General features: G+C 39.8%; 1 protein-coding gene across 1 annotated transcript; it reads right to left on the bottom strand.

The window, feature by feature from the left end:
- Positions 1-4,128: 4,128 nt before the first annotated feature.
- Positions 4,129-21,004, bottom strand: LOC133422304 (voltage-dependent calcium channel gamma-1 subunit-like). The gene is made up of 4 exons (XM_061712252.1): positions 20,764-21,004; positions 9,564-9,638; positions 4,736-4,873; positions 4,129-4,398 (listed from the first exon to the last, which is right to left on the bottom strand). Exons 1-4 carry the CDS (start codon positions 21,002-21,004, stop codon positions 4,166-4,168), a joined length of 687 nt encoding a protein of 228 aa, XP_061568236.1. The 3' UTR covers positions 4,129-4,165.
- Positions 21,005-26,826: the final 5,822 nt, after the last annotated feature.

Below are 26,826 nucleotides of genomic sequence, written 5' to 3'. Positions count from 1 at the left end.
TTTTATTTTGGGCTTTATATGAGTCCCTCAATTGCTCTCTGCCTTCCTGATGAATCATTTGCTTCATTAATCTCTTCTTTTTTCTCCCTGGTCCAGACGAATGTGAAAGAATCCAACCCTGTGATTTTAAACATCTTTGCCAGCTCACACTCTCTCTCAGGGACAAGGCTGAATGGAAAGTGCTTGTACAGTATTGTAGTGGGTATAAAATAGCAACAGCTTTGACAGCACTCGGTCAGAGGTTAGGGAATGGACTGACAGCTTTAAATTCAAAAGCAGTGACTCAAGGAACTGGATGACTCCTGCAAACATCAGCTTCTTTTGTCAGCAAAATGGCACAAAGGTGAAGCCTGGATGATTTATTTAAATGCAGCATGTGAACCCGTTGGAAGTTATTGGTTTGCAGCTTTAATCTGCCATAATATGTGATCTGATCTTTAGATATAAAGTCACAATAATAAACAAATATAATGTGCTGAATGTAATAAACACATAAGCAATAAAATTAATCTAGTTTTTATTGAACGAACATATTAAAACGTTCAGTGTTGGTTGAAAAGTGGGGTGAACCCTTTGATCTGTTGGCTGTTTGAAACTCTTTGGGCAGTAATGACTAAATCAGACCTATTCAATGTTCAAGACAACTTTTTTGACCACTTTTTTGTCCACACAACTGCTTCCACTCAGACACATTTATGTCTGGTGTGAAGAGCTCTGTTGAGGTCTTTATATCTTATCTTTACTGGGTTAAAGGTCTGTGCTCTTACTGGCTTGCTGCAAAAGGCAGATTTTGATTTCCTGAAACCATTTTGTGGTGGATTCCCTTTTCATGCGTAAGGTTATAGTCCTGCAGCATCAATCCACCCCCACTGAGCCCCGGCTGATGAGCAGCAACCCTGGCATTATCTGTGAGAATATTTTGGTAAACGTTGGATTTCATTTTCCTCTTAATGAAGACAGTGAAAAAAGAACAGATGATGATGATGATGATGATGATAACTTTACTGTTCAGACTCCTTTTAGAAGACCTCCAACAGAGAGTTTGATCTGAAAGCGATCCAAATGTTGGCACTGCAGGTTAAAGAGGGTAAGTATGGTAACGCTTAAAAGCATTTGTTGTAAATCTTTATACACTCTTTTTGTCCTGAATATGTAATATATAAGTACCTGTGTGGGTGTTTCCTTTTGGGGTGTCCCATCAGCAGCCAATCCTCGTCACCTCTTCCAATATTGTCCAATATTCAATCCAATATTCTCCATCCCCATATTCCCACACTCTGCCAGTGCAATTTTTCCTTCTTTGCAGTTAATAGTTGTGGCAGTAGTGCCAGAGCTACAGCAGACACAAGCCCATATGCACATACTCTTTACCAGGGATCATGCATGTTTTCTCTGTCGCAGGCTGGTTGCCATAGAGATATCATCCCTGTGGACCTGCTGGGTAGGCATTATTTTGGAGATAGCATTGCATTTAAATAGTAAGTTCCACATAAGCTTCCCAGGCGACCACCATAAAGGAGTAAATACTTTGAGAAGCCCGGATGTACACAAATCACTAACAAAACAATAATGTCTTCAGTCAGAAGCTTTTTCAGTCCACAGCAATGAGGCTGATTACAGTAGCTCAGTCGTCCCCCCTGCTATCACATTTGAAAAGACTGTGCCAGGAGAAATGACTTGTTTTGGATGGTTTGCATCACCCATCTGAAACTTTAATTTCCTTGTTATTTGTTTGTAAAAGTAAGCAATGTTGATCAAAGAACGATGCAAACTTTTCTGGTGGTTAAAATGGTGTTTATTCCCTTGAAAAAAGAAAGACAATCATTGTCATAACAGAGCATTTATAAATCTAAAATACAAATGTTGTTCAGAAGAACCCTAAATTTACACAATCTTATTTTCCTGCCTGGTGAGACGGGTTAGTTTTACTGATGTTGTGTTGTTGCAATAGTAATTGTATAGCCACAGCATACGAGCAATCAACCAGGTCATTTTTTATTTTCAAATCATTGTGCATTATTTGCATCTCAATTGCATTTTCAAACACAATTTGCTTGTCTTCTTACTCTAAAAAGTTGACATTTGAAATGTGCTCAGAGTGATTTTCCATTTATATGCAAGCCCAAGCAGTCATGTATTTTTCAAGTTTATTAAATCCACAGGCCATCGGCTCATGGCTACGACAGCAGATTTCTTGGGATCACTGAGTATCTGGAATAAAATGAAAGCCTGTACAGATTTTGCTCAAATTGTTTTGTGAAAAATCGTATAAAATCTAAAACAGCTGCCAGAAATCCATGAGGCTGTCTCTGAGGCTTTTACATAACAGCAACAATATAACCATAAATAAATACAGATACATATTTTTTAATACCAAATACAGCTGTTGACATTTACAGCCCCACAAAAAGTCCAGCGTAGCTTTAAAATGGCATGACGATTTAAAAAGAACCATGAACAATAACTACAAGAAAACATGAGTGTAAAGCCAGAGCTATGTGTTTCTTTCTCACACATTTATGGCTGAGTTTCTGGACTTGTCAGTGTTGAACATTTAGAGAAATGTGATCAATCAGAAGACACTTATGAACCTTTAGACATTCAACCAATCAGAAAGCAGGTAAGTCGCCATCCTCTTATTTCAGGGAGTAGTTGCTGTGATATTTTTCTTTGTCATTGTTAGCTCTTAATAAACTGTCTGGAGGTATGACTTGTTTGAAGCTAATGCATAAGAACCATAGAGAAGACATAAATGTCTGGAAATGGAATCTGATGTTCGCTTTGATATTTACTGACACTTGGTTGTGAATGACAGCCCCAGTTCACTGAAATGATGCTGATACGTGTCTCAGGCAACGTCAGCCTCCATCCTAGCCCAGAGGGAAAACATGTATAACTGTTGATGTCTTGTGAACTTTACCTGGCTCCATCATCAGGAAACGGGGCACTGAATGTATGTATATCTTTCCATTCACACCTGATATGGAATCCTGAGAAAGCATGTAAGGGAAATTATTTGGCCAGGGGCCTAATCCCCCCGACAACCCCCCCTGCATGCATTTACACATTGCATTGCAAAAACGTATCGAACGCTACTTTTTTGAACAGATAAAAACTTAATTTGAGGCTCCAAGTGTGTAGAAATTCATAAAACTGGGGAACATCATAGATTATGTTACTTTTGGGATAGCATAATAATAAGGATAATAATGATGATACTACAACAACAACTACTACTACTACTATTAATAATAATGATAAAATAATGATAATAATAATAATTAAAGCTGCAAGCAGCGATGAACGGGCCCTCGCACTCATGGCCACCGCCCCCCATAAGAATATCAGAAATGACACCACCCACGACTCTCTATGTCAAACCATTCAAAAGTTATGGCAGAAAATAGGAACTATAAATATCGACCAATCAGAAGAAGGGGCGCGGCTGGTTTGCACCAATTATGGTCAAGGACTCAAAACCATGTCCGATAACACCACCCACGAGTCTTTATGTCCAACCATTCAAAAGTTATGGCAGAGAAAAGTTTTCTAGAGCGAGCTGTTGAGCCGTTAGGCCACGCCCATTAATGCAAACCTGGTGACTTTTAGGGCATGTTTAGGGGGGCAAAAAGGCCCTCCTTTCATCAGAAGAAAGAAAGAAAGAAAGAAAGAAAGAAAGAAAGAAAGAAAGAAAGAAAGAAAGAAAGAAAGAAAGAAAGAAAGAAAGAAAGAAAGAAAGAAAGAAAGAAAGAAAGAAAGAAAGAAAAATTCCTACAGATACAATAGGGCCTTCGCACTGTAAGTGCTCGGGCCCTAATTAATGATGATCAATAATTCCCTTTATCAATAAAAGTACATTATAAATATGAAGTCAATTAAGAATGTACAACTTTAAAAAATGAACAAAACAAGCCTTTTTAACCTTGTAACCTTCCATCTCTACTTCAATTACCAAAAAGAGTGGAAATACAAAAATGTAGCCATACAGTAAGTCATCTTCTGAGGTTGAAGGATCTCTTATTGCTCCAGCAGATGTTTCATGTCATTTGCAAACTTCTTTATCCTCCATACATTGTATTTAAGTAACTGATTTGATTATAATGTTAAACCATTTTATGTTCATGTTGATTTTTTTTGCAAGAAATACCTGTTGAATCACTTGTGGTTAATCTAAGGTATCAGGCTCAGCATCCATGCATGTCTCCCAGGGGTTGCGAGGCATGTGGGGCATGGAGATAAGGAGCAGGGCGACTCCGCTGAGGATGAGCAGCGTGAAGGAGGCACAGGCGCATGTGAAGGACCACGAGTAGTAGTATTCAATCCAGATGGTTTCATCACTGTCAATCATGCGCTTGACTGATTGGCGCATTACCTCGACGGAAATGATGATGCAAAGCCCTGTATGTCAGAAAAGAGAAAAACACTCATAAATATTTACAAACCAGATGGCTCATTTTGATCCATGCTCTCTGTGTTGTCAAAATCCTATCAATCCAAAACAATTTATATCAGTTTGCTTTTGCAACACAGAATCCAGAGTTTGATGGGGTTCACACATTTAACAGTGTTTTTTATAGTTTAAATTTATTTAAAACTTAAGAAAAGGACTTTGAAGTATAAGCTTTATCCTCTCTAAATTAGTTGGATTTGATTGAAAGGATGATGATTCTGAAGCACTTCTTTTCAAGCTGAACTGGGAAATGAGAGCCGACAGTGTCTGTCTGCCATATCTGACCTGCAAAGGCGAAGAACATCCCAGCAGGCCTGAGCAGGTAGTCCCGCGCCTTCCCAAAGGAGAAGATAACACACAGGGTGCCCAGGATCATGAAAAACAGACTGAAGATGGCGATGGCTGCTGCTGAGATATTGTACTCTGCTCCGGGAAAAGAAATGAAAAAGAATATTAAAAGAAAGGATGAAATGTGTGGAGAGAGGGAGATAAACAAGGAGAAAAACTTATAAGAAGGCAAGAGTTGGTGAAAACAAATCAAAAGGCGTGACGGAGACAAACAGGAAAGCAGTGGTGATTAAAAATGAAGGCAGTATTGCTCACATAATCCCTGAATTCAGATCTCCGCCCTAAACCCTCAAGCCCTGAACCCTCACAGACTTAAGTGACATCAGCTGGAAGGGGGTGTGAGGGCTCCAAATGGTAGAAATAAGAATGGGACAGCACTTAGCAGAAACCGGAAACACGTCAGATCAAAATGTTATGTACCGGTATTATAAGTTTGGGAATGATCATCCCACGGATGTTTGAAAACAAAGTGGTAGCCTATATAAAGGAGAATAAAATTCAACAAAGAACACAATTTAAATATGAGCATAGTACAATATATTTCCTTGTTAATGTAGTGTCTTTCTTTCAATCTACCCATACCAGCGCATCCAGTATGCCAGGATCAATCCCCGAGTAATTCCATTTTTGTAAGAGCTTGTAAACTGATGGTATCCTGAGTTAAATATTACAGCTGTGTTATGACCAACTAATATTACTTTCCATTTTGAGCATGATGTCATTTCATTTTTGTAAGAGAGTGTATAAATTGATGGTAACCTGAGCTAAATATTTCAGTTATATTATCACTATTTACTGCAACGTTTTTGTTCAACTTGCTGAAATTGTTTAAATTTTGTGGTCATGAATAAATGAATAACCAAATTACTGCCTGACTTGTTTGTGTTGGATCTAAAACGGTCTTGCTAGTATTTATATGTTTCTGTTAACATAGGGAATCTTAATTCAAACACTGTACTCAGATTAAAGAAAAGCAAGTCTTGTTTATTCAACACCAGGTCAACTGAGGATTTGTCTAATATGAAATGAAAACAAAATAAATTGAACCTAAAATTATGAATAAAAAAATGATGAAGAAAACTACATTTTGTCCACCATCTTCCCAAAAATGTCAATTAACTTAGATAACTGGTCATCCCTCTTATTTTCCCTCTCCTCTTCCTTTTCATCCAGCTCCCTCAGCCTCTTTTTCTTGTCTTTAGTCTTGAAGAAAGTCCAAAACTTCATTTGTCCTTTTTTTGGTTTTCTTGGTTGCTAAGTGATACGTATATGTCAGTCATAAGTATAATATTAAGTATAATAATATTATTATATAATATTAATATTATAATATTCGTATTTATTAATATTATATAATGTCATCTTTTTTCGGCCAGAAAAAACGGGAAAGAGCGGGAGGAGCGCTGCTACCGCTGCTGTGACAGGTTGCCATGGTAACAACTCCCCCCCCTCCCTACGGCAGGAAGTGTTGTGTACGCTTTTAATAGTACGTCCGAATTAATGCACACTACTGATATTTACTCAAAAGTGTGCCCAATTTAAGTATACTTTTTAGTATATACTTTTTAGTGTGGTATTTCGGACGCACTGGCGGACTTACGGTAAGTGAGCAGTAAGGGCTCAAAATGTCTGCTGGGAGCCCACTTAACGACTTTAGGAATGGGACAGCCCTGAACCCTTACGCAAGTTGCGGGAACGCGCCTGTAAGTGTGTGAGTCTGTGAGGGGGGAGATTGGAATTCAGGGAATAACTGTTTCCATATACCACTCAGCCCAGTTATGACACAGATAATTAGCCTTTAAATTATCCCCACTTAAAAAAATAAACAGACATATCCATTCAGAGCAGCAATAATTGCATTTGCATGACGGATAAGATGCTGCAGGCTTATAACAATAAGATTAGAACATGGCTCTGTGTTCACTCCACCTCCCTTTTGTCAATTTTTTTGATTTAAAAAAAAATGTTTCTCTGCAACATTCCAAGCTGTGATAAAAAAAACAACCTCAGAGCAATATCTTCGCCTTCACTGTCACGAAGCCAAATGTGAAATATCCTCACATTCAGCCTCTCAAGTGCATCTTGGGCTCAGTTTGAATACCCACATTTCTTAAATTCTTTTTTCTTTTTTTCCCCAGTTACACTTAACTGGCTCAAAACCAGAAGAGCACATAGTTGGTGCACGAGGGCTGGTGTCCTGCATGTTTTAGACGTGTCCCTGCTTCATCACACCCTGACAGACATGACTGTGTCATTAACAGACCTGTGCAGACCTTGATGACCTGCTGATGATGACCATTAATTAACATCCAAAACACGCAGGACACCGGCCCTTTAGCACCGACTATGTGCACGCATGCTCCGAACATTTTGCCTCTATTGTATGAATTATATAAAGAAAGTTTAATATGGATCAACAAATGCACTGGTTAGCAGCCTTTTTTAACAAAATATTTGAATCTGTGTCAGGAGTTTAATTCACATGTCATACATCTTTTATTAAACTGGAATCTTTTAACCGGTCACGTCATATTAAACACGTAGTTTTTGATTGATTTGATTGATTGGATGAGCAGGAATTAAAATGTAATAATATTGAGTCTTTTTTATTTATTTATGAGTATGGGACCTACGTTTTTAATGCCGTTCATCCATTTCCATTGCTGTTTATGTCGCTCTGTAACAACCCAACAGACTACTTGGCAGCGCGGGTTCCTTTATGCAGCGCTGTAAACCTGTAATGTGGTGCTGAATCTCCTTATCTTTACTTCCTTTAGATTAGCCAAGACAAAAATAGAGCAGCTCTAATGTGATTTGGGGCTGATAAATGTTGAGCATTAGTCATTTTTGCTGACACTGCAGCAATCTGTCTTTCTACCTGGCTGGAAAAGAAGAAGAAGAAATCACATTCGTTGTCGTCCATGTCGATCCAACACATGGTAACATTTCTAAAGAGTTGCACATAAAAGTATGGCATATCTTATACCTATGTTTTCCTGCTACAGCACACATATGCTGCTGCTTCATCACTGAAGCATATATCATGCTTACATTTTGAATAATACTTGAAAAATTGTTATCTCATTGCAGGATTCGAACAACTGCGTCCTGATTCAAGGCATAAATTATGAAGCACTTGGAACCCATTTGAGATGATCTGATAGCTTGTCCTTTAATGATGTTTCTTTACTTCTGCTTAAACTAGTAGATACTTGTAGTGTATCAGATTTGTACTTGGATGTCAGAATTCCCATGTTCAAAGTCTGACATTTTAACGAGGAATGCTCCATGAAGTTAAAATTCCAACTGGAAAAGTAGGTGTAACCTGAACCCACTCGACTTCAGAATCCAACATAGCTGCTACTTGTATCAACAAAGCCAATGCAAAGTCAAGTTCACACAACAGTTTTATTGCATTTATGTAACGTCAGGCATGTGCATGGTACAGTTCACATGTAACCATGCTGCCTAGTAGCCTGCAGCTTTGTTATGAATTAGTATTACCGGCGGCTAGTGACAATGACTCAGAAAGCTTCATTTTCAAACTTTCCAACTGCAAGTTGAATAGACTCAACTCTAGTGTGATGTCATACTGAGTTCCCACTTCTGAGATTAGATGCACCAGTAGATCAAAACCAGTTGGACCTCAAACAAAGACCGGATGCAGTCCAAAGATTTTGCTCCATGGCTGCAGGTTTTAAAATGTGAATGCCAATAGAAGCTTTGCAGAGTAGGCCAACAAAAACGTTTTATTTCAAATGCATTTTCCTTATTTCAGTTAGATATGGATTGTTCATCTATGTCAGTATATCTAAAAGAACCATCTCTAATAGCCTGACTTCATATGGTATCTGTGTTCCCCAAAGCTGCCCTGCATCTATCAGGAGCATACAGCTGAAAGCATCAGCCTCCTAATACAAGAACAGGCAAGCTGTTCAGCAAGTTTGAATAAATAAATCAGAGAACACTGTCACAGAACTCCTTCTTGGCCTGCATGAGCGACGGTTTAGTTTAACTTATGTGAAAATGTCCAAACATCATTATAATAAAGAAATAAGATGAGGCAGTCAGCATTAACATATAAAACACATTTCCAGTCGCACATGTGCTTTTCTCTCCACAGCGCTGGGAGATTAGGTGTGTTATCAGGAAATAATCAGGTAGAATATGTTTTCCTCATTTACTTTTCCATTTTATCCTCTTACCATCAATGTTTCTTGCTATACCTTTTCTTTTCTTTTTTTTTTAAAATGTATTTATTAACATACAGTGCAAACAGGGACAAAAGACGACATCAGTTACAATGACATGTATCTAGGTGTGTGTGTGTGTGTGTGTGTGTGTGTGTGTGTGTGTGTGTGTGTGTGTGTGTGTGTGTGTGTGTGTGTGTGTGTGTGTGTGTGTGTGTGTGTGTGTGTGTGTGTGTGTGTGTGTGTGTGTGTGTGTGTGTGTGTGTGTGTGTGTGGGGTGTGCGTGTGTGTGTGTGTGTGTGTGTGTGTGTGTGTGTGCGTGTAAATAAGATGATGAAAGTAGATACATAAATTAAGAATATTAATTTGAGAATAAATAAGTAAACAAATAAATAATTATCATATAGAATGGTGTAGCACGATATAATATAAATACAGCGTAATAATATAGTAATATCCTAATATAACATAATAATTTGTATAATATTATAACATATAGCAAAATGATATTGCTATACCTTTTCTTGTGACAGATTGAAAGTTGGGTGCTTTGTTAACTGTGAGGTGACACCTACCTTTCTGGGTCTTCACTTCAAAAACTTCCGCTTCCTCCCCCGATGTGAAGTGTTTGAAGTAGGAGCAGTTTTTTGCTGCAAAGTGAAAAAGACAGGAAGGGTGACAGCAGGTTTGAGAGAGAGGAGGTGAGAAAAAGAGACAGAAGGAGATGAAGCAGGAAGGGCTGGAAACAGGTCGTATCGCTATGTGTCAGGAAAAGTCTCAGTGAATCCTATTAGCAAGTTTAATGAGACAAATAATTATGATATTCATTACACTGATTTATTATGTGTAGTATTCTACCTGGGAATGTTGGTTTTCAGGTAACATTCTCATTAACATAATATTTAAACAAAAGTGCTCAGATCTCCATCACAAAGCTTCTCCAAGGTAACATCAAGGTGTTGCTGGGCCAATCAAAACCCCTTAACCATTCTGGTCTCGGTGGGGTCATCCACAAAATAATGCCCAAATTACTGTACTTCACACATTTTTTCAGTCCAGGAAACATCAATGACCATCACCCAAACACCCCACCATGTTCTTTTCAGTGCAGATGAGCAGCAGCTTCATGGCTCACTTAGATCCACATCCTTTTTCAAAGATCAGACTAGAAAAGCCTTTGGGGGAAAGCCATCAGATGTTTGCTCCGTCAGTGAGGACCTGTACTAATGAACTTTACAGTATAAGAAGTATGAGAACTTGTAAATGGATCTTCAGGACTCAACTCTGCATTTATAGCATGCTTCACAGGACTCTGTTCTCTCTAGTGCAAGAAATAGCCAAAACTCACTCAATCTGCCTCCGATTTACCAGCCTGCAGCTCAATCCAGACTTGGAGCTGCTCCACAGGAGATCCTCCAGGAGGAGGAGAGGCTCCAAGGACATGCTCTGGCGCCCACAATGCTTGGCTCACCATTCCATTTCATACAGCCACCTGATGAAAATGCTGCTAGGCAACATCGCTAGGGAAGAACATGACCTTCACCAATGGTTCACCAATAAACTGCCCTTCCTCATTGAGCGTGTGTCGGATCGAGAGCCCGGTTGCCACAGTTGAAACCAGAGCTGGACCCCTCAGCATCAGAACACCTATTGAAAGCATCCACGCTTTCAGTAGGAGTTGGCGAGGTTTCAAGTTAAAGCTTCAGATTCTTGCAAGTCGTTGTGACCGTTTTCATTCCCTAACTGACCAACACAACCTCTGCAGCAGCCACAGCAGATGACCAACCAACATCCTCATCATAGCTCCTATCAAGGTCTTTAACAGAGTTAGAGCTTGTCTCACAGGACACAGCACACATACGAAGGCACACACCACTAATCCAACGAGTCAAAAAGTCCCCTGCAAGCCCAAAACTCAGCTGAAACCACTCACCTTTCAGCTCACGTGGTTGGTCATCCTCAAGAGTGGCCGCGCTAGTCTTCCTTGCCAGCAGTAACAGCAATAACTTGCTGAGCTCTCTACCTAGAGCGCACAATCAACCCTCTTATGGCTCAGAATCACAGTTTCAAAATAGCACCATTTTTGATGTGCAGTTGAGCAAAAGAGTCATATTTTTCTTTACAGATATGACTTTATCATTTTTTTCTAGGTCAAAAAGCCTTTGTAAAGATGTAAATTAAAACCTATGCATCGTAAAAACTAGTCTCATGTCCACAACAGAAAAAAGTGCAATGTTTCAGTTAAAGTTCAATTGACGACTGAATTTACCCTGTACGGTGCAACACAACATCTGACCCAATTGAATTAAAAAACAAAAAACAACTGCATTGATGCATGATAAAAGTGTGTGTTGTGAGTTATTTTGGCATGAAAATCTATAACTGTATTTTCCTAATTTCTCAATATAAGGATCTGCATGCACTGCTGTTACGGTTCATTTTTAGGCTGTTGTGTTCTGGTTAAAATAAAATATCTTAAATCCTTCACTGTCCTCCATCATGCCCGTGTTCACGTCATGAAAACTGGTCTTTACTGGTTTCCAAGCAGAAACTATGCATTTCCACACTTTGCTTGCTCGATCTTCAGTCCTTTGACCAAAGTCTTTGATGAAGCTTTGCAGCCATAGAAAAATGATTCTAGGGAGCAGCCATTTCCCATTCATCCATCTATTTGCCGTCTCTAAAGGCAGCTGAGCTGAGAGGGAGGGGCGGTGTGGGCCTGAAGGCCAATCGAGCGTTCCTTCTCCTCTGCTTGCTCATCTTTCTTGCTGAGATTAAACTCATAAAGCAGCCAGGTGCTCTCTCTGTCCACACAGACAGAGTTAGTGTGTTAGTGTGTGTGAGGGTACATACTGTGTGATTGCGTGTATGTTCGCACCAGGCAACAGAGGATTTTTTGTTACCCTGGATGAAAAAGAATCACTAAAGAGGGTAACCTAGCAACAGGCTGCTGCAAGTCTTGGCTAGTCCTATCTATTTGCACATGTAAAAGCGTAAATCACGGGGACTGTGTGTGTGCATGAGCATGGACGTGTGTGTGCGAATTCGAACAAATTAGAGACAGGGTCACAGTGGAGTGCAGATCTGCTAATATGTTATTTTCATTAGTCATCTCTAATGTCTTTACCTCTGGGGCTAAGCTAATCTAAGATCATTTGTGTTCAGATGAAGCTACTATGCTTTTCTTTTTTTTTCCTTCTGTGTATGAAATGTATTCTTTGCCCAACACACAAAAGAAAGGCAAACACAACTTTGAATTATATAGAAAAGCTTCAAACGACTCATTATTTATTTTTAATGATCTACATAAACAGGGATGGATTCTATGGGAGCAGTTGCATTTGTTCTTGCTACAGCTTGTATGTAAAATGTTTATGTCTATATATTCCTGTCTTAGTGGAGATTTGCTGTGCTTCAACGTAGATATCCTGGCCACAAAAGCATTCGATTATTTTTTCCGGCCTATCTTGCATGACCCAATCCTGGCAGAAAAAAACATGCTTTGCTTTAAGGCGCTATACTGCATCACAAAGTCGAAAGTAACTAGACAAACCGTGGACAGCAGGGGAGAGGTAACTTAGGCCACATTTCCACTGAGCAGGAAAACCCGGTTTGAGTCTAGTTTAGTTTGGAATGGTAATCCATGATCTGTCTTACATTTCCAATGCCTGCTGTGTTGGTCAGTTTGTTATAGCTACATAACAGCAGGACATTACACCTGCAAGACAGTGTCTCCAGTCAACACAATCAAGAAAGGAGAATACAACTAAGCTACAAGTGGACAGAAGTGGAAAACATCCAGCCCATTGTATTCTCTCTTCTCTGCAAGAAGAACTTGAACTTTGTTTAAGGAAAGCCTTCAAAATGGGCCATCTTGTTTTTATCTCCTTGTCACATGGATGAGACGACTCTATGTCGACCAATCAAGTGACTGCAGTGTTTGTAGCTGCACATTGGTTTTTGTACCTCAACAAACCAGTGTCAACAACCATTGTGGTATGATGTGTTTTGTTTGAAATGGTTCTTAGGTTGGGATGATGGAAACACAAATGATTGCATACTATACAGCACTGAACGGTATTGTGGTGTTTGGTGGAAACAGGCTATGCACTTACGTTATGATGGAAGAGAAAATTATAGGGTGAGGAGAAAGAGACCAAACAAGAGTAAACCGGGCAGTGTCAATAAAAGCAACTTAACTTCATAGCCTATAGAGTGACCCTCTCAGATAAAAACTGCAACAGTTCTTTTCTGTTACTTTAATGCTTCTCTTTGATCTCACAAGGAACATATGCAGTATATGCAGCAGCTGGATCTGCGAGCCTATGAGGCTATATGCAAACTCAATTAATTAATAAGGTACAGAAAAGCCAAAAGTCCAGACAAACTAAATTCAAACTGACTGAGAAATAATCAAAAGAAAGAGGAACTACACAATATTATTCCTGTTCAACCTACATGATATCAGTTGTTTTACACACAAAAGTATTTTAGATCTATCAAAATGAAAAAAAGAAATACAACATTCAGTAACCATGTCATCATTAAAGTGTAACAGTTGAAGTGATTTTATCTCAACAATCAAACCAATATATTCTGAATAGTTTGATTATTGACTTGCTCACACAACACATTTTAGGGAGACTTGAAGTGACACAGACTATACATGACAAGGCAACCCAAATATTGGAATTGCTAGTTATATGTTCATATTAAAATGATGTTTGCCACCACCACTGTTACCATCACCTTTTATTTATTTATATATGAACTTCCATTTAAAATAACAGTAAAAACTCTGTAAAAGGCTAAAAATCAATTTGATGTGATGATCATCACCCAGTAGCAAACATTCACTGAGGAGCAAAACATCTGGGTGCGTATCATTGACCTTGCAGTCTGGCTAATAGGGAGATTTAGTTCTGGGAGGGAGGGTTATTAGAGCAGGGCATCGCCTGTCATTTTAGTTTTACCTCTGTCCATTAAACTGCTGCCTTCTCTCTTTAATGTGCAGCTTCTAATTTACAATTTCTTTGCTCTCATTCCCCCCTTCCTCTAGTCACTTTACCCATGTTCTGCTTTTTCCCCCTTTCCCTTTTTTTCTCATATTTTTGAACTTTTCTGACAATGTAGATTGCTCCAAATACAGCACCTGTTTCTTTAGTATTTCAGTTTAATGCATGGGAGGTGTTTGTTTTAGGAGCCACACTATGCAACTAGTTCAGGGTCAGTTTAAAGGATGCATAGCATTGATATTTCAATGGTTATTCCACAAGGAGTTATGATAAGTGGGGCATGACTGCAGAGGAGAACCCTCATTTCCTACTGAATTCATACGTGCGTCCTGACCTTTAGAATGAAAGTCAAAACAGCAAGGTTTGACCAACATCACTGCAAGCAGATTCCTGTGATTACTATCTTGACTGTAGTTGTTATTTTCTATCATGCCTATGGGGTCAAGTCATTGACATTTTGAAGCTGTTATTTGTTTTTGTCTGATTGGCTAATCCCTGCACCTCACCTTGACAACGATTTAGCTATTCACCAATAAAAAACAGTTGGCCAGGACACTAGAGAGGAAAATTACAGCATGTTGAGAAAGTACAAACTGTGGGTCAAGGTGACATCAGTGCTTTTAAGTATAGGAATTGGGGGCATTATAAAGGCTTTGTCCCACTGGGAAAAACAAAAAGCAGAGGAAGAAGATACAAGTGAAGGTGTGCTTCAGGGGTAATTTCTTTCCACTCTATGACAGGAAAACAGGATGCTTGACCACTCGGAAGTGCTGAAAGCTCTCCTGTAATAGACTAATTTCCCCAGCCTCTCTTCGCTCACATGTGTAGGAGCACACAAAAGCTCCATTTATGCTCTTTATTTCCCAGCCGTCCTGCATGATGTGATCCATAAAGGGTTTGTTTGATTTTGATATTTTTCTGCAGCACTCAAGCTGTCATGCGTCCTTTTGTGGGAAGCTAATTTCAAAAGTCATTCGGGTTCACTGTCGTGCTGCTGTTGTTGCAGCCGCTTCACAAAAGCAGTGTATTTCGTGCCTGTATGGAAGGAGTGTTTGTGTGAGCTGCTCTTGACGTGCAAACCAACAGAAAGCATAAAGTATGCTGTTTTTAACTATAGTGTAATATATGACAGAGCTTCTGAGTTATACTGCGTTTCCCTTTTTATTAGGGCCCGAGCACCTTCAGTGCGAAGGCCCTATTGTATCTGTAGGAATTTTTCTTTCTTTCTTTCTTTCTTTCTTTCTTTCTTTCTTTCTTTCTTTCTTTCTTTCTTTCTTTCTTTATTTTTCTTCTGACGAAAGGAGGGCCTTTTTGCCCCCCTAAACGTGCCCAAAAAGTCACCAAATTTTGCATGCAAGTCAGGCCTGGCGAAAAATTTGATATTTAATGGTTTGCATTAATGGGCGTGGCAAAATGGCTCAACAGCGCCCCCTTGAAAACTTTGTGCCTCAAGCCCCAGAATGCGGTATGTCGTACACGCACGAAAATCGGTACACACCTGTATCATGGCGCACCTGAAAGAAAAGTCTCTTGGCGTCATGCCCGAAACCGAACAGGAAGTCGGCCATTTTGAATTAGTTGTGTCATTTTGGCGAAATTTATGCCATTCCTTCGAAAGTTAATTCAGCCCGAACCGTAACGTGCACCCAAGTGTGTTATACATCAAAATGTGCGTCTCCATCCTGCGACTACACGCATTACTTTTCTCTTTCAAAAGCGTTACCGTGGCGATGCTAGACGCCAAAAAGCGCGGCCACCCTTCATCTGGTTGGTTCAGACAGAAAAAACTTTGCGCCTCAAGCCCCATAATACGGTTTGACGTACATGAACGAAAATTGGTACACTCCTGTATCATGTCGCAACTAAAAGAAAAGTCTCTTGGCGCCATGGCCGAAACCGAACAGGAAGTCGGCCATTTTGAACATTCTGAATTAATTGCGTAATTTTGGAGCAATATATGCCATTCCTTCGAGAGTTAATTCAGCCCGAACCGTATCGTGAACCCAGATGTGTTATACATCAAAATGTGCGTCTCCATCCTGCGACTACACGCATTACTTTTCTCTTTCAAAAGTGTTACCGTGGCGACGCTAGATGCCAACAAGCGGACCCCCCCTTCATCTGATTGGTCCATATTTGATAGTTCCCCAAAAGGCACCAAATTTGGCATGCAAGCCAGGCCTGGCGATAAATTTGATCTTTCATGGTTTGCATTAATGGGCGTGGCAAAATGGCTCAACAGCGCCCCCCGGAAAACTTTGTGCCTCAAGCCCCACAATACGGTTTGACGTACATGCACGAAAATCGCTACACACCTGTATCATGTCACAACTAAAAGAAAAGTCTCTTGGCGCCATGGCCGAAACCGAACAGGAAGTCGGCCATTTTGAATAAATTGTGTCATTTTGGCGAAATTTATGCCATTCCTTCGGCAGTTAATTCAGCCCGAACCGTAACGTGCACCCAGGTGTGTTATACATCAAAATGTGCGTCTACATCCTGCGACACCACGCATTACTTTTCTCTTTCAAAAGTATTACCGTGGCGACGCTAGACGCCAAAAGGCGCGCCCCCCCTTCATGTGATTGGTCCATATTTGATAGTTCTCCAAAAGTCACCAAATTTTGCATGCAAGCCAGACTTGGCGATAAATTTGATATTTCATGGTTTGCATTAATGGGCGTGGCCTAACGGCTCAACAGCGCCCCCTAGAATACTTTTATCTGCCATAACTTTTGAATGGTTTGACATAAGAAGTCGTGGGTGGTGTCATGGGACTCTGTAATGAGTCCTTAAGCTTCGTTGGCCTTAATTAGCCCCGCCCCTTCTTCTGATTGGTTGTCCCGATTTCCTGCTATAACATTGGAATGGTTTGACATAGAGAGTCGTGGGTGGTGTCATCAGATTCTTTATGGAGTCCTTGACCTTCATTGGCCAGAATTAGCCCCGCCTCTTCTTCTGATTGGTTGTCCCTTTTTTCTGCTATAACTTTTGAATGGTTTGACATAGGAAGTCGTGGGTGGTGTCATGGGAATCTGTAATGAGTCCTTAAGCTTCGTTGGCCTTAATTAGCCCCGCCCCTTCTTCTGATTGGTTGTCCCGATTTTCTGCTATAACTTTGGAATGGTTTGACATAGAGAGTCGTGGGTGGTGTCATCAGATTCTGTATGGAGTCCTTGACCTTCATTGGCCTGAATTAGCCCCGCCCCTTCTTCTGATTGGTTGTCCCTTTTTTCTGCTATATCTTTTGAATGGTTTGACATAGGAAGTCGTGGGTGGTGTTATTTCTGATATGCTTATGGGGGCGGTGGCCGTGAGTGCGAGGGCCCGTTCATCGCTGCTTGCAGCTTTAATTTTATCTTTGACATTGTGTAGGTATTTTTGATTCCCAACAGAAAAACAACTTTAAAAAAAGTAAAAACAGAAACAGATTTGTACATCAAAGCTATAGACTTACAGGGGGCGGCACCACTGCTCGAAAATGTATATATCTTTGGTTTTTGTTTGCATAACCAAAGAATCAGACCCTCATATTACCCGAGCTGTGCATATTTCGTAAGAGGGGGACACGTGGCCTGCTGCTGAGAGGAGCTTACCTACTGCCAGTTTTGTTATACTTTATCTTTAAAACACACTTTTGTTTAGATTTTTTGCTTAATGGTACTTTTTGTTATATAGTGTCATAATTTTACATTTCTTTATTCAAAATGTACTAATCATTCATGACTCTTGACTAGTTGTTGCTCTCATGCCCCATAATCAGCTGTTACAGTTTTATTATAATCATACTAGTGGTAGCAGACATTACAAATGCAAAAACTTCATATCAATGCAAGATGTGCCTGAACTTTACAATGCACCTTGTCACAGGAGTTTATTGCCTGTGGCTATGTGGCTTTGGTAGTGTTTATTGCCAGTTTATATTGCGGGAACTGTCATGGTTTTGGCTTTATTTTTGTTCCTGTTTTATTTTGAAAGTCTGTGTCCTTGTGTTTAAGTTCTGTTTTAATTTCCCCTGTTCCCATCAGCCCTGATTGTTTGCGCCTGTGTCTCTCCAGTCCTGTGAGGATATATTTCCTTGTCTTTCCCTTCCTCCCTGCTTGTCCTACAGTTTTATCGCCTGAATCAGTCCCGTTTCCTTTCCTTCCCTTTCAGGTTGGCACTTTTCTCAAATGTGTCTAAAGATGTATACATTTTTTTATATAACCTTTCTATGTAACACAGATTATAATGCATCTGTGCAATGTCATTGTTTTCTAAACTGTGAAAACAATATTTTTTTTTAAAAGAAAGAAAAGCCATCCAGCTTTCCGCATACTGGATTGTTTGACTGGCAACAAAGACAAAGAAAGAGTTTGATACAAAGAAAGTCAGGAGCTTGTTTGCTATTCAATCTTTTTTTTTCTTCCACTTCCTGTTAGGTGGAGTCACAGAGCAAAATGTCTACAAGTTACAAGAAGTCCTTGAGAAAGAGACACTTTGAGGAATGGCACAGTTAATGATACAAAATACTATTTGAAGTCCTTTGCAAAGTAACCAGACCTTCAGTATTGGGCACATCTGTGCAAATCCAATTGACATTGCATTTTAAACCTCCATATGTGGTTTGAATCAGAATTGGACAAACGGCTTGTTGCTTGTTGTGTTGTATGCTTATTCTGACTTTGAAAAAATCTGTCAAAATACAATTTGGATATGCAAGGAATTGTATTTTGGCTTTCAGTGTGAACATAACCTTTATCTACTGATGATACAAGCCAGTATATTTCATCTTTTTTCACAGTGCAGTGCAATACTGCTGATATTAGGAGGTCAAGGGTCACGTTTCATCTTCAGAGCAGTCAAATTTGCCTTAAAGCAATACAATCAGCAACGGTTAAAGAAACTGTTCAGAATTTAGAAATATGTGTTAGTGACAGATTGACGTTGTAACCACTTTTAGTCCATTTAAAAGAAGAATGAGACGTTCGACCCATAAATCCTCCAATTTTTAAGGAAAAATCGATGCTGAAATCCTGACAGGCGCTCACTGGGCTGTTTCATTTGTCAAACTGGATTTGTGAGTCTGTCAGCTGCAGTGTCCCCTTCATATATTCTACAGGTGATTGGTTTGTCCAGATGGGAAAAGGAACCTATCTGTCTGTTTGTCATATGTCATGACTGGCAGCTGTCACGCCTCATCTGCCTCTTTACCCAATTCCCCAACAATACATAAAACATGTTATAGCATCATAACACTGACAAAACAAAAACCCTGTTCCCTCTTTGGACTCTCTGACAGAGCTCCTCATCTCCGTCTCTCCCAGCAGAGGCATTCCTTCCCACACACACCCGCTGATCTCTTCCCTCAGCTTCTCATTTCTTCTGGGTCTCCCAGGTGTAGTCTAACCCATGAGATGGAGCAGAAAGCCACACTTCATTAAGGCCTGTACTGATCCTAAGGCGCTGGAGCCGGAGGCGACGTCAATGACAGAGACAGAATGAAATCTCTTTGTTAGGCTGCAAGGCACGCGCCAAAGCCAGAAGCCGGGAGACATGCTTTACCCAGGGGCTGGCCTTGCTCAAAGAGAGCTTGTAATTAAAGCTACATGGCTATTTGAGAAAAAGAAAAAAGTGCGTTTAGAGTGAAAGACATGATGATTTAACTTGTTTTTAATTCACATTACTTGGTGTGTGCAATGCTTTGCAAGATGTCTTAATAAGATTCCTTTTATACTTGACAGGATTAGTCTCTCTCTCTCCTTGTTTCAAGCTTGTAATTAAGTAATTTCTTTCCACATAATTTGCATTTTAACATTTTGCGAAAAAAGGTTTATCAGTGCCATCTGAAAAAGTGCTTCTGAAAGAACTCCTCTCTTAACAGTTTTGCATCTGGCTTGATCAAAGCCAGCGGCAAATCGGCTTCGACGTGATGCTTCAGGCAGCGCTCGAGATGTGGAAGTTAAATGGGATCTTGTGATCCAGCATTTTAGTATAGAGTCAGATGGTATTCTGACATATGAGCTTGCACATCCTGACGCTCTCTGACAGATGGGAGAGATTGGTGTTTCTGTTGACGTCGAAGTGCAGAAGCAACGCTCCATTACACCCTTGACTTAAGCTGCTGGTGTGAGCCTAATTGGCAGTCTGTTCAGTGACTTCCCCGGTGGAAGATAATGACAGTTCACTGAGAGGCTGGCCCCAGAGCTGTGAAGTATTAGTCTAAACACGTGCCCGCATGTGTGTGTTTGTGCCGAGGTCCACACACATGCCGACATATGTGCTGGCATGTGCCATCGTGTGCAGGGGGGGAAAGATGGAGGAAGGGACAAATCCAGCGACTGAAAAGGGCTAAGCAACATTTCTGCACCGCTTCATAATCAATACATTTATAGATGTTTGGAGATCTGGCGTTCCAGGATTAATTAAAACAACAAAACCCATAACATTTCTCTTAAGTAGAATTGACTTAAGCAACTTATCTTACTAAGTTGTATGATGCTATGACTTCAATTTCTTATTTTTTTGCCATGAAGCAGCATGTTTAATTATGAGATCACGATGTCCAGATAAAAACAAATGCAACAAAAACATTTCCTGTCAGTTAATTCTTCCACTCTGCCCTAAGGCCCTTTTTTTCTGTTGTTTTGTCTTAGGATGAAAAGATCAAAAAATCACAGTTGGAATACAAATGAATTTGTTAGTGGTTCTGCTTTAAACGACAACAAAAAGATCCTCACACAGAGGAACATAGCCGTAAGATTCCAACAAGAGTGCATACCTCCAGGTAAGCTGATGGGGCCGCATCCTTTGCCCTGAGGGTCCTCCTGCACTATGAAAATGCTCTTCTTGCACAGCCGCCAGAGGCCAAAGTGGGCCGCCTCACAGGTGGCGTTGAGCTTCTCCACCCGGGGACTGAGGACGGCCCAGTGGTCGGTCCCCACCGCCGCCAGCATCGCCGACATCCCCACCACCAGCACCACGGATGTGATCTTGACCCTGGTCGCCTGCTCCTCAAACATCTCGCTGCTGGATGTTGGTGAGAGTGTGTGTGTTGGTCGTGTGTGTGTGTGTGTGTGTGTGTGTGTGTGTGTGTGTGTGTGTGTGTGTGTGTGTGTGTGTGTGTGTGTGTGTGTGTGTGTGTGTGTGTGTATGCGGTCACGTGCCTTTTTTGGCACGTGTGCGTGTGTGTGACACAAATGAGAGGGACTCTAGTGAGTGTGTGTCAACTGTGTGTACTGCCCTCAAAAGTTGCTTCTGTTCTTGATCGTCTTCAGGACGCCGGACTTTGACTCCAGGTGTTTTCCTCGTCTTCACTGCCGATGTCCTCTCCTCTCTCCAAGGCTGTTTCTTTTTCTTTCTCTGCTTTGTGCCTGGTGGTTGGTAAAAAAAAAAAAAAAAAGGGGGGCAGATAACAGTGCCCTACTTTCTACCTCGCTCCTCTCTTCCTCTCCCTCCCTGCTTTCCTTTGGTAAGCTCAGGCCATCCAGCTATACGATGAAGATGGATCTGGATCTGGATCTGTTTACACCCGCTTCAACACTTACAGTCAGACCACCATGATTCTCAGAGCTGAATCAAAATCGGACACTTTGATATGAAACGTGGATTGTGAGTGCTCCACTTCTGCAGTTCTAACTTTGACTTCAAAGACAATCTGATCCAAACCTCCGGCAAGTTTTGACACCAATGTTCAATATTTCATTGTCACGCCAAACACCGATCAATCCATCTCTTATCTGGAACGTTGCCTCTCACATCTCGCTCTTGTTCTTGTTCAGTCCTTTTCAAGCTCATTTGTCTCCGGCGAGTGTCAGGGGAATCCTGGGGGGGGTTCTTTTATTAGTTGTCATCTGAATGAACTGATCCACTTACTCAACCAATCAGCCGTCAAGCTTTCAGACAAGGCTCCCACCTGATGCTTCTGATCCCGATTTAGGAAGACAGACAATCAGATTTGATGTAAAGCCTTCTGTTTGAAAAGCTTAAATAGGGTTTTCTGAATACATTTAGACCATTTTGAGTAATAACTAGTGATATTGAAGATTGTCAGCACACATTATTAAGAGAATCTTAAAGCAAAGCCCTTAACTCTTGAAATCCTACAGGTGACTCAGACAGACCACTTACAGCACACACATGTTCGATTTTCAGCTCTTGTTTTATAAACCAGCATCTTCACGTCTTTACTGAAATCCCACAGTGTCAGGATTGAATAAACTCTTAAATCTGATACATCTCAAAGGCACAATCAACCTAATCCCTGGGAAATGCCTGAGTAAATGGACAAGCTTTTTATAAACTGCTGTGCCCCACTTTAAACAGAACTCTGGCCCATTTTTAGCCCTGATACCACCACGCAGCTCTGGGTTTTTAATAAGCCGAAATGGGAGACATTTAAACTGAGAGGTAAAATGATATAAGGATGGGATGAATAATTCATATAAGAACCTTCACTGTATTGTATGTTGTGTGTGACAGTCTTATTAGATATGTTCACGTCTTTGTGTGGCCTTAAGACTAGGGTTGCCACCTTTCAGAAATAGAAATAAGGGACGCCCTGATTTCAGCAGCGCAGGAGCCAAAAAAAAAAGCCCCAAAACTTCTAAACTGAATAAAAATGTGTTTATTTTATATGAAAAAACGAAATGCTTTGATTTAAAGTTTAAAGTGCTTTAATAGCATTGAACTTGCATGACTGTACAGACAGACAACCATACCAGCAACTGAAATATCCTCCTATGCTTTGTATGTCCACATCAGCCCAGATGTATAATATAGCCTACAGGTGAAGAATATGGTGTAAAAGTTAATTTATTTCAATAATCCAACTAGAATATGGTGTAAAAGTTAATTTATTTCAATAATTCAACTAGAATATGGTGTAAAAGTTAATTTATTTGAATAATTCAACTAGAATATGGTGTAAAAGTTAATTTATTTCAATAATTCAACTAGAATATGGTGTAAAAGTTAATTTATTTCACTAATTCAACTAGAATATGGTGTAAAAGTTAATTTATTTCAATAATTCAACTAGAATATGGTGTAAAAGTTAATTTATTTCAATAATTCAACTAGAATATGGTGTAAAAGTTAATTTATTTCAATAATTCAACTAGAATATGGTGTAAAAGTTAATTTATTTCAATAATTCAACTAGAATATGGTGTAAAAGTTAACTTATTTCAACAATTCAACTAGAATATGGTGTAAAAGTTAATTTATTTCAATAATTCAACTAGAATATGGTGTAAAAGTTAATTTATTTCAATAATTCAACTAGAATATGGTGTAAAAGTTAATTTATTTCAATAATTCAACTAGAATATGGTGGAAAAGTTAACTTATTTCAATAATTCAACTAGAATATGGTGGAAAAGTTAATTTATTTCAATAATTCAACTAGAATATGGTGTAAAAGTTAACTTATTTCAATAATTCAACTAGAATATGGTGTAAAAGTTAATTTATTTCAATAATTCAACTAGAATATGGTGTAAAAGTTAATTTATTTCAATAATTCAACTAGAATATGGTGTAAAAGTTAATGAAAATACGGTACAAATCGTGTCCCGTATTAGTTCAATACGGGACGCAACATTTTTTTCTCAAATAAAGGACAATTCCGTATTTTACGGGACGGGTGGCAACCCTACTTAAGACTGAGCTGGACAGACTGACTTTTATTTTCTTTTTTTCCCTATATGAGTGTTTCTCATCATGCAGCTTGTGAACCTCATGTGAAACGTCAAGTCTTAAGTTGCAGCTCATGTGGCAGCTGACAGTTTTATGCCATAAAAATGGTCAAAATGCAAAGTGACAGTAAAGGTTACAAACATGGAGACGTTACAGCCTTCTCAAACTTGAAAGTCTGGCAGCAGTTACTGGACAATGGTTGTGCTTTTGGACTGGTGAATAAATACACAATGGACAGGTTTGGGACAGTTTTGATTTTGGTGCCCATCAACAGATTTAGCCCCAACAAAGCTCCCTGTGCCTGATGAAACAAGCCAACCCCACAGGTTTCTGCTTCCACCACATGGTGTTTCTGTGTGGTTTCTGGTCGAGGGCCTCTCTCTTCTTTCACCTAGCAAAAGCTGCATCCATGTGCACAAACAGTTCAAGTTTGGTCTCATCAGAACAAAAAACACATTTCCAAAATGTGTCCCTGTATTTCAGATGTTAAAGAGACAAAGTTCGGTCTGGCTTTCGGTCTGGAGCTCGCACACCAGTCTGCTGTGAAACATTCAGTCCAGAAAAAAGCCAGTTCAGCAACAAGCATCTTTGCTGACATCCAATCATTCTTATTGATGTTTCTCACAATCTTTCTCTCAAAAGTTGTGGCAATCTTGCTCTTTGAATCCCTCGTCTCGCTGTCCTTTACAATTATACAGGGCCGGTTCTAGAAAATAATGACTAGGGCTGCATCTCAGATCAGAGGGGGTGCACATGCCTGGCACCTTATTCAACACTAAATTATGCATTTTCCCATAATTTCAAGCGGAATGATACTAGAAAAACAATAATATTTAAAGTGTCTTTCAAGTGCATTTTTGCAGCAATATCGCTGCAGAACAAAGAAAATGCTACATTTAGTCTGGGCTACCTTGCCCATCAGACAATCTAGCAACAGAAAATAAAACATAGCAACAAAAATAAATATAACCATAAATATACAGGACTGTCTCAGAAAATTAGAATATTGTGATAAAGTCCTTTATTTTCTGTAATGCAAAAATGTCATACATTCTGGATTCATTAAAAATCAACTGGAATATTGCAATCCTTTTATTATTTTAATATTGCTGATCATGGCTTACAGCTTAAGAAAACTCAAATATCTTATCTAAAAAAATTTGAATATTCATAGGCTACGCCGTTGATTTAACGCGGAACCATAAATCAGGCTTAACGCGCGAGCATTTGTCAGTTTTCTTTTTGTCTTTTCAACTGAGCATGCAAACACATAAACTGAGGGTGCAATGCATGCTTATGCACCCTCGTAGAACCGGGCCTGCAATTATATAAAGTACAGCTGCTCAAGACACAACAAAACAATCAGAAGCAGCAATACAGCCTTCCTACAATAATTTAAGAGGAGTGTCTCTCAATCCTGTGTTGAAGTGACACAAGCCCTGCTCCTGGAAACATTGAAGCCGTTTAAATGTTTAAATGCTAATTGCTTTCTCAGATGAAGTTTAAAAGCTTGTTCCTCTGTGGCTTCAGTTCTGAGAAGCTGTTCATCTACCATGGCAACAGACTTCCTGTCCTGATTTTACAAACTGACTGATTGGGGCTGTTGTTACAGAGGACTCGGTCGTCGGAAAAATGAGTAATAATGGTGTCTTTTGTCTGTGTCTGTCTCCCTGGGTGACCCTCTGACCTGCACCATTTGATCATGGTCCACTGGTGACTGTAGAGAAACACCTCTCAGCTGCTCGGTCTCTAAGTAACAGACGGCAATGTGGACGACGGCGGTGACACGCCACCCACAATGCAATGTGTCACACTGGTGGGGTCCCCTTGTGACAACCAGCTGGAGTGGAGCGGCATTTAAAACAGACAAGAACATCTGGCAAGACGGCATATTTGATGCACCTGTAAAAAAACGCTCAGTTTGTGGTTGTACTAGGAACATCACTGGGAAGTTCAGCCCACGAAATGCACACAAGCATCTTCTGCTGAAATCAGGATTGACATGTCTGAGCACAGCAGTGATTTACTTCAATTAAGCCTGCCTGCTTCCAAGTCAAAATCTTCATTTTCAGCATGAAAAACAACCTAATTGGGGGCTAATTTTACCCATAGCAGACTAGATTGCATAGCCTTCAGAGGGATCCAACTATGTTCATTTGCTAATAGGGTTGCAAAATTCCGGGAATTTTCAAAGTTGGAAACTTTCCATGGGAATTAACGGGAATATATGGGAATTAACGGGAATATATGGGAATTAACGGGAATTAACGGGAATAAATAAGAAATTTACAGAATTGAAGGTTGGCCCTTAACAGGGAACTTAAATATAGTTGGGGGAAATATATTGTAGCATAGTCTTGGCTAAAACAACCAGATTTAATGCAAGTACACTCCTCAATCACATGCACACAGCACATTGCTTACTGCAGGGCTATTGAGGCCACACCCCCTACATGCACTGAGCATTCCTCCATCACATGCACACAGCTTACTGCAGGGCTATTGAGGCCACACCCCCTACATGCACTGTGCATTCCTCCATCACATGCACAGGTGATTTCTTGAAGCCTGGAGGCCACACATTTGAGCTCAAAGCATAAGACTATTGAAGCCACACATTTGAGCCCACGGACTATATAAAGTCAAGTAAGTTTTGATAATATTATGGGGTAAATATATTTGATCTATAATGGTATTAATGTTTAACTTGCAAATATTAAATAAAAATGTATTAACACAGTAGCTAGCTAGCTGGTAAGTTAGGTGCTAAATGAAAGCTATTTTTCATTTCATTGACCATTTAAGAGGCTAGCTTATTATGGTGGTAGCTACCTCAAATTTGATGCTGTTTTTTCTGACTCCAGCAAGACGGTTTTCTGTAACCATTGGACCATGGATATCTGCTTATGACAAAATAAATATTTACATTTATGTTTGGATATGATACAGTTTGTTTAAATTACCCCCAATTTCCAGTTAATTCCCATAAATTCCCAATAATTCCCATAAATTCCCATAATTCCCATGGAAAGTTTCCAATTTGGAATATTTCCAAAATTCCCCAGCTTAACTTCCCATGGAAAGTTTCCGGAAAGTTTCCGGAAATTTACCGGAAATTTTCCACCCCTTTGCAACCCTATTTGCT

The sequence above is a fragment of the Cololabis saira genome, chromosome 21 (assembly GCF_033807715.1).
Source record: "Cololabis saira isolate AMF1-May2022 chromosome 21, fColSai1.1, whole genome shotgun sequence".
NCBI classification, from domain to species: Eukaryota; Metazoa; Chordata; class Actinopteri; order Beloniformes; family Belonidae; genus Cololabis; species Cololabis saira.
The sequence above is the reverse complement of the archived record's forward strand: the minus strand, read 5'-3'. Positions and strand labels throughout refer to the sequence as shown.

Coding starts and splice junctions, on each gene's coding strand:
- LOC133422304 (XM_061712252.1), bottom strand. CDS start 21,004: ATGTTTGAGGAGCAGGCGACCAGGGTCAAGATCACATCCGTGGTGCTG. Junction 9,639..20,763: donor CCCCATCAGCTTACCTGGAG/GTATGCACTCTT, acceptor TTCACTTTGCAG/CAAAAAACTGCTCCTACTTC. Junction 4,399..4,735: donor GATGTTCTTCGCCTTTGCAG/GTCAGATATGGC, acceptor TCTGACATACAG/GGCTTTGCATCATCATTTCC.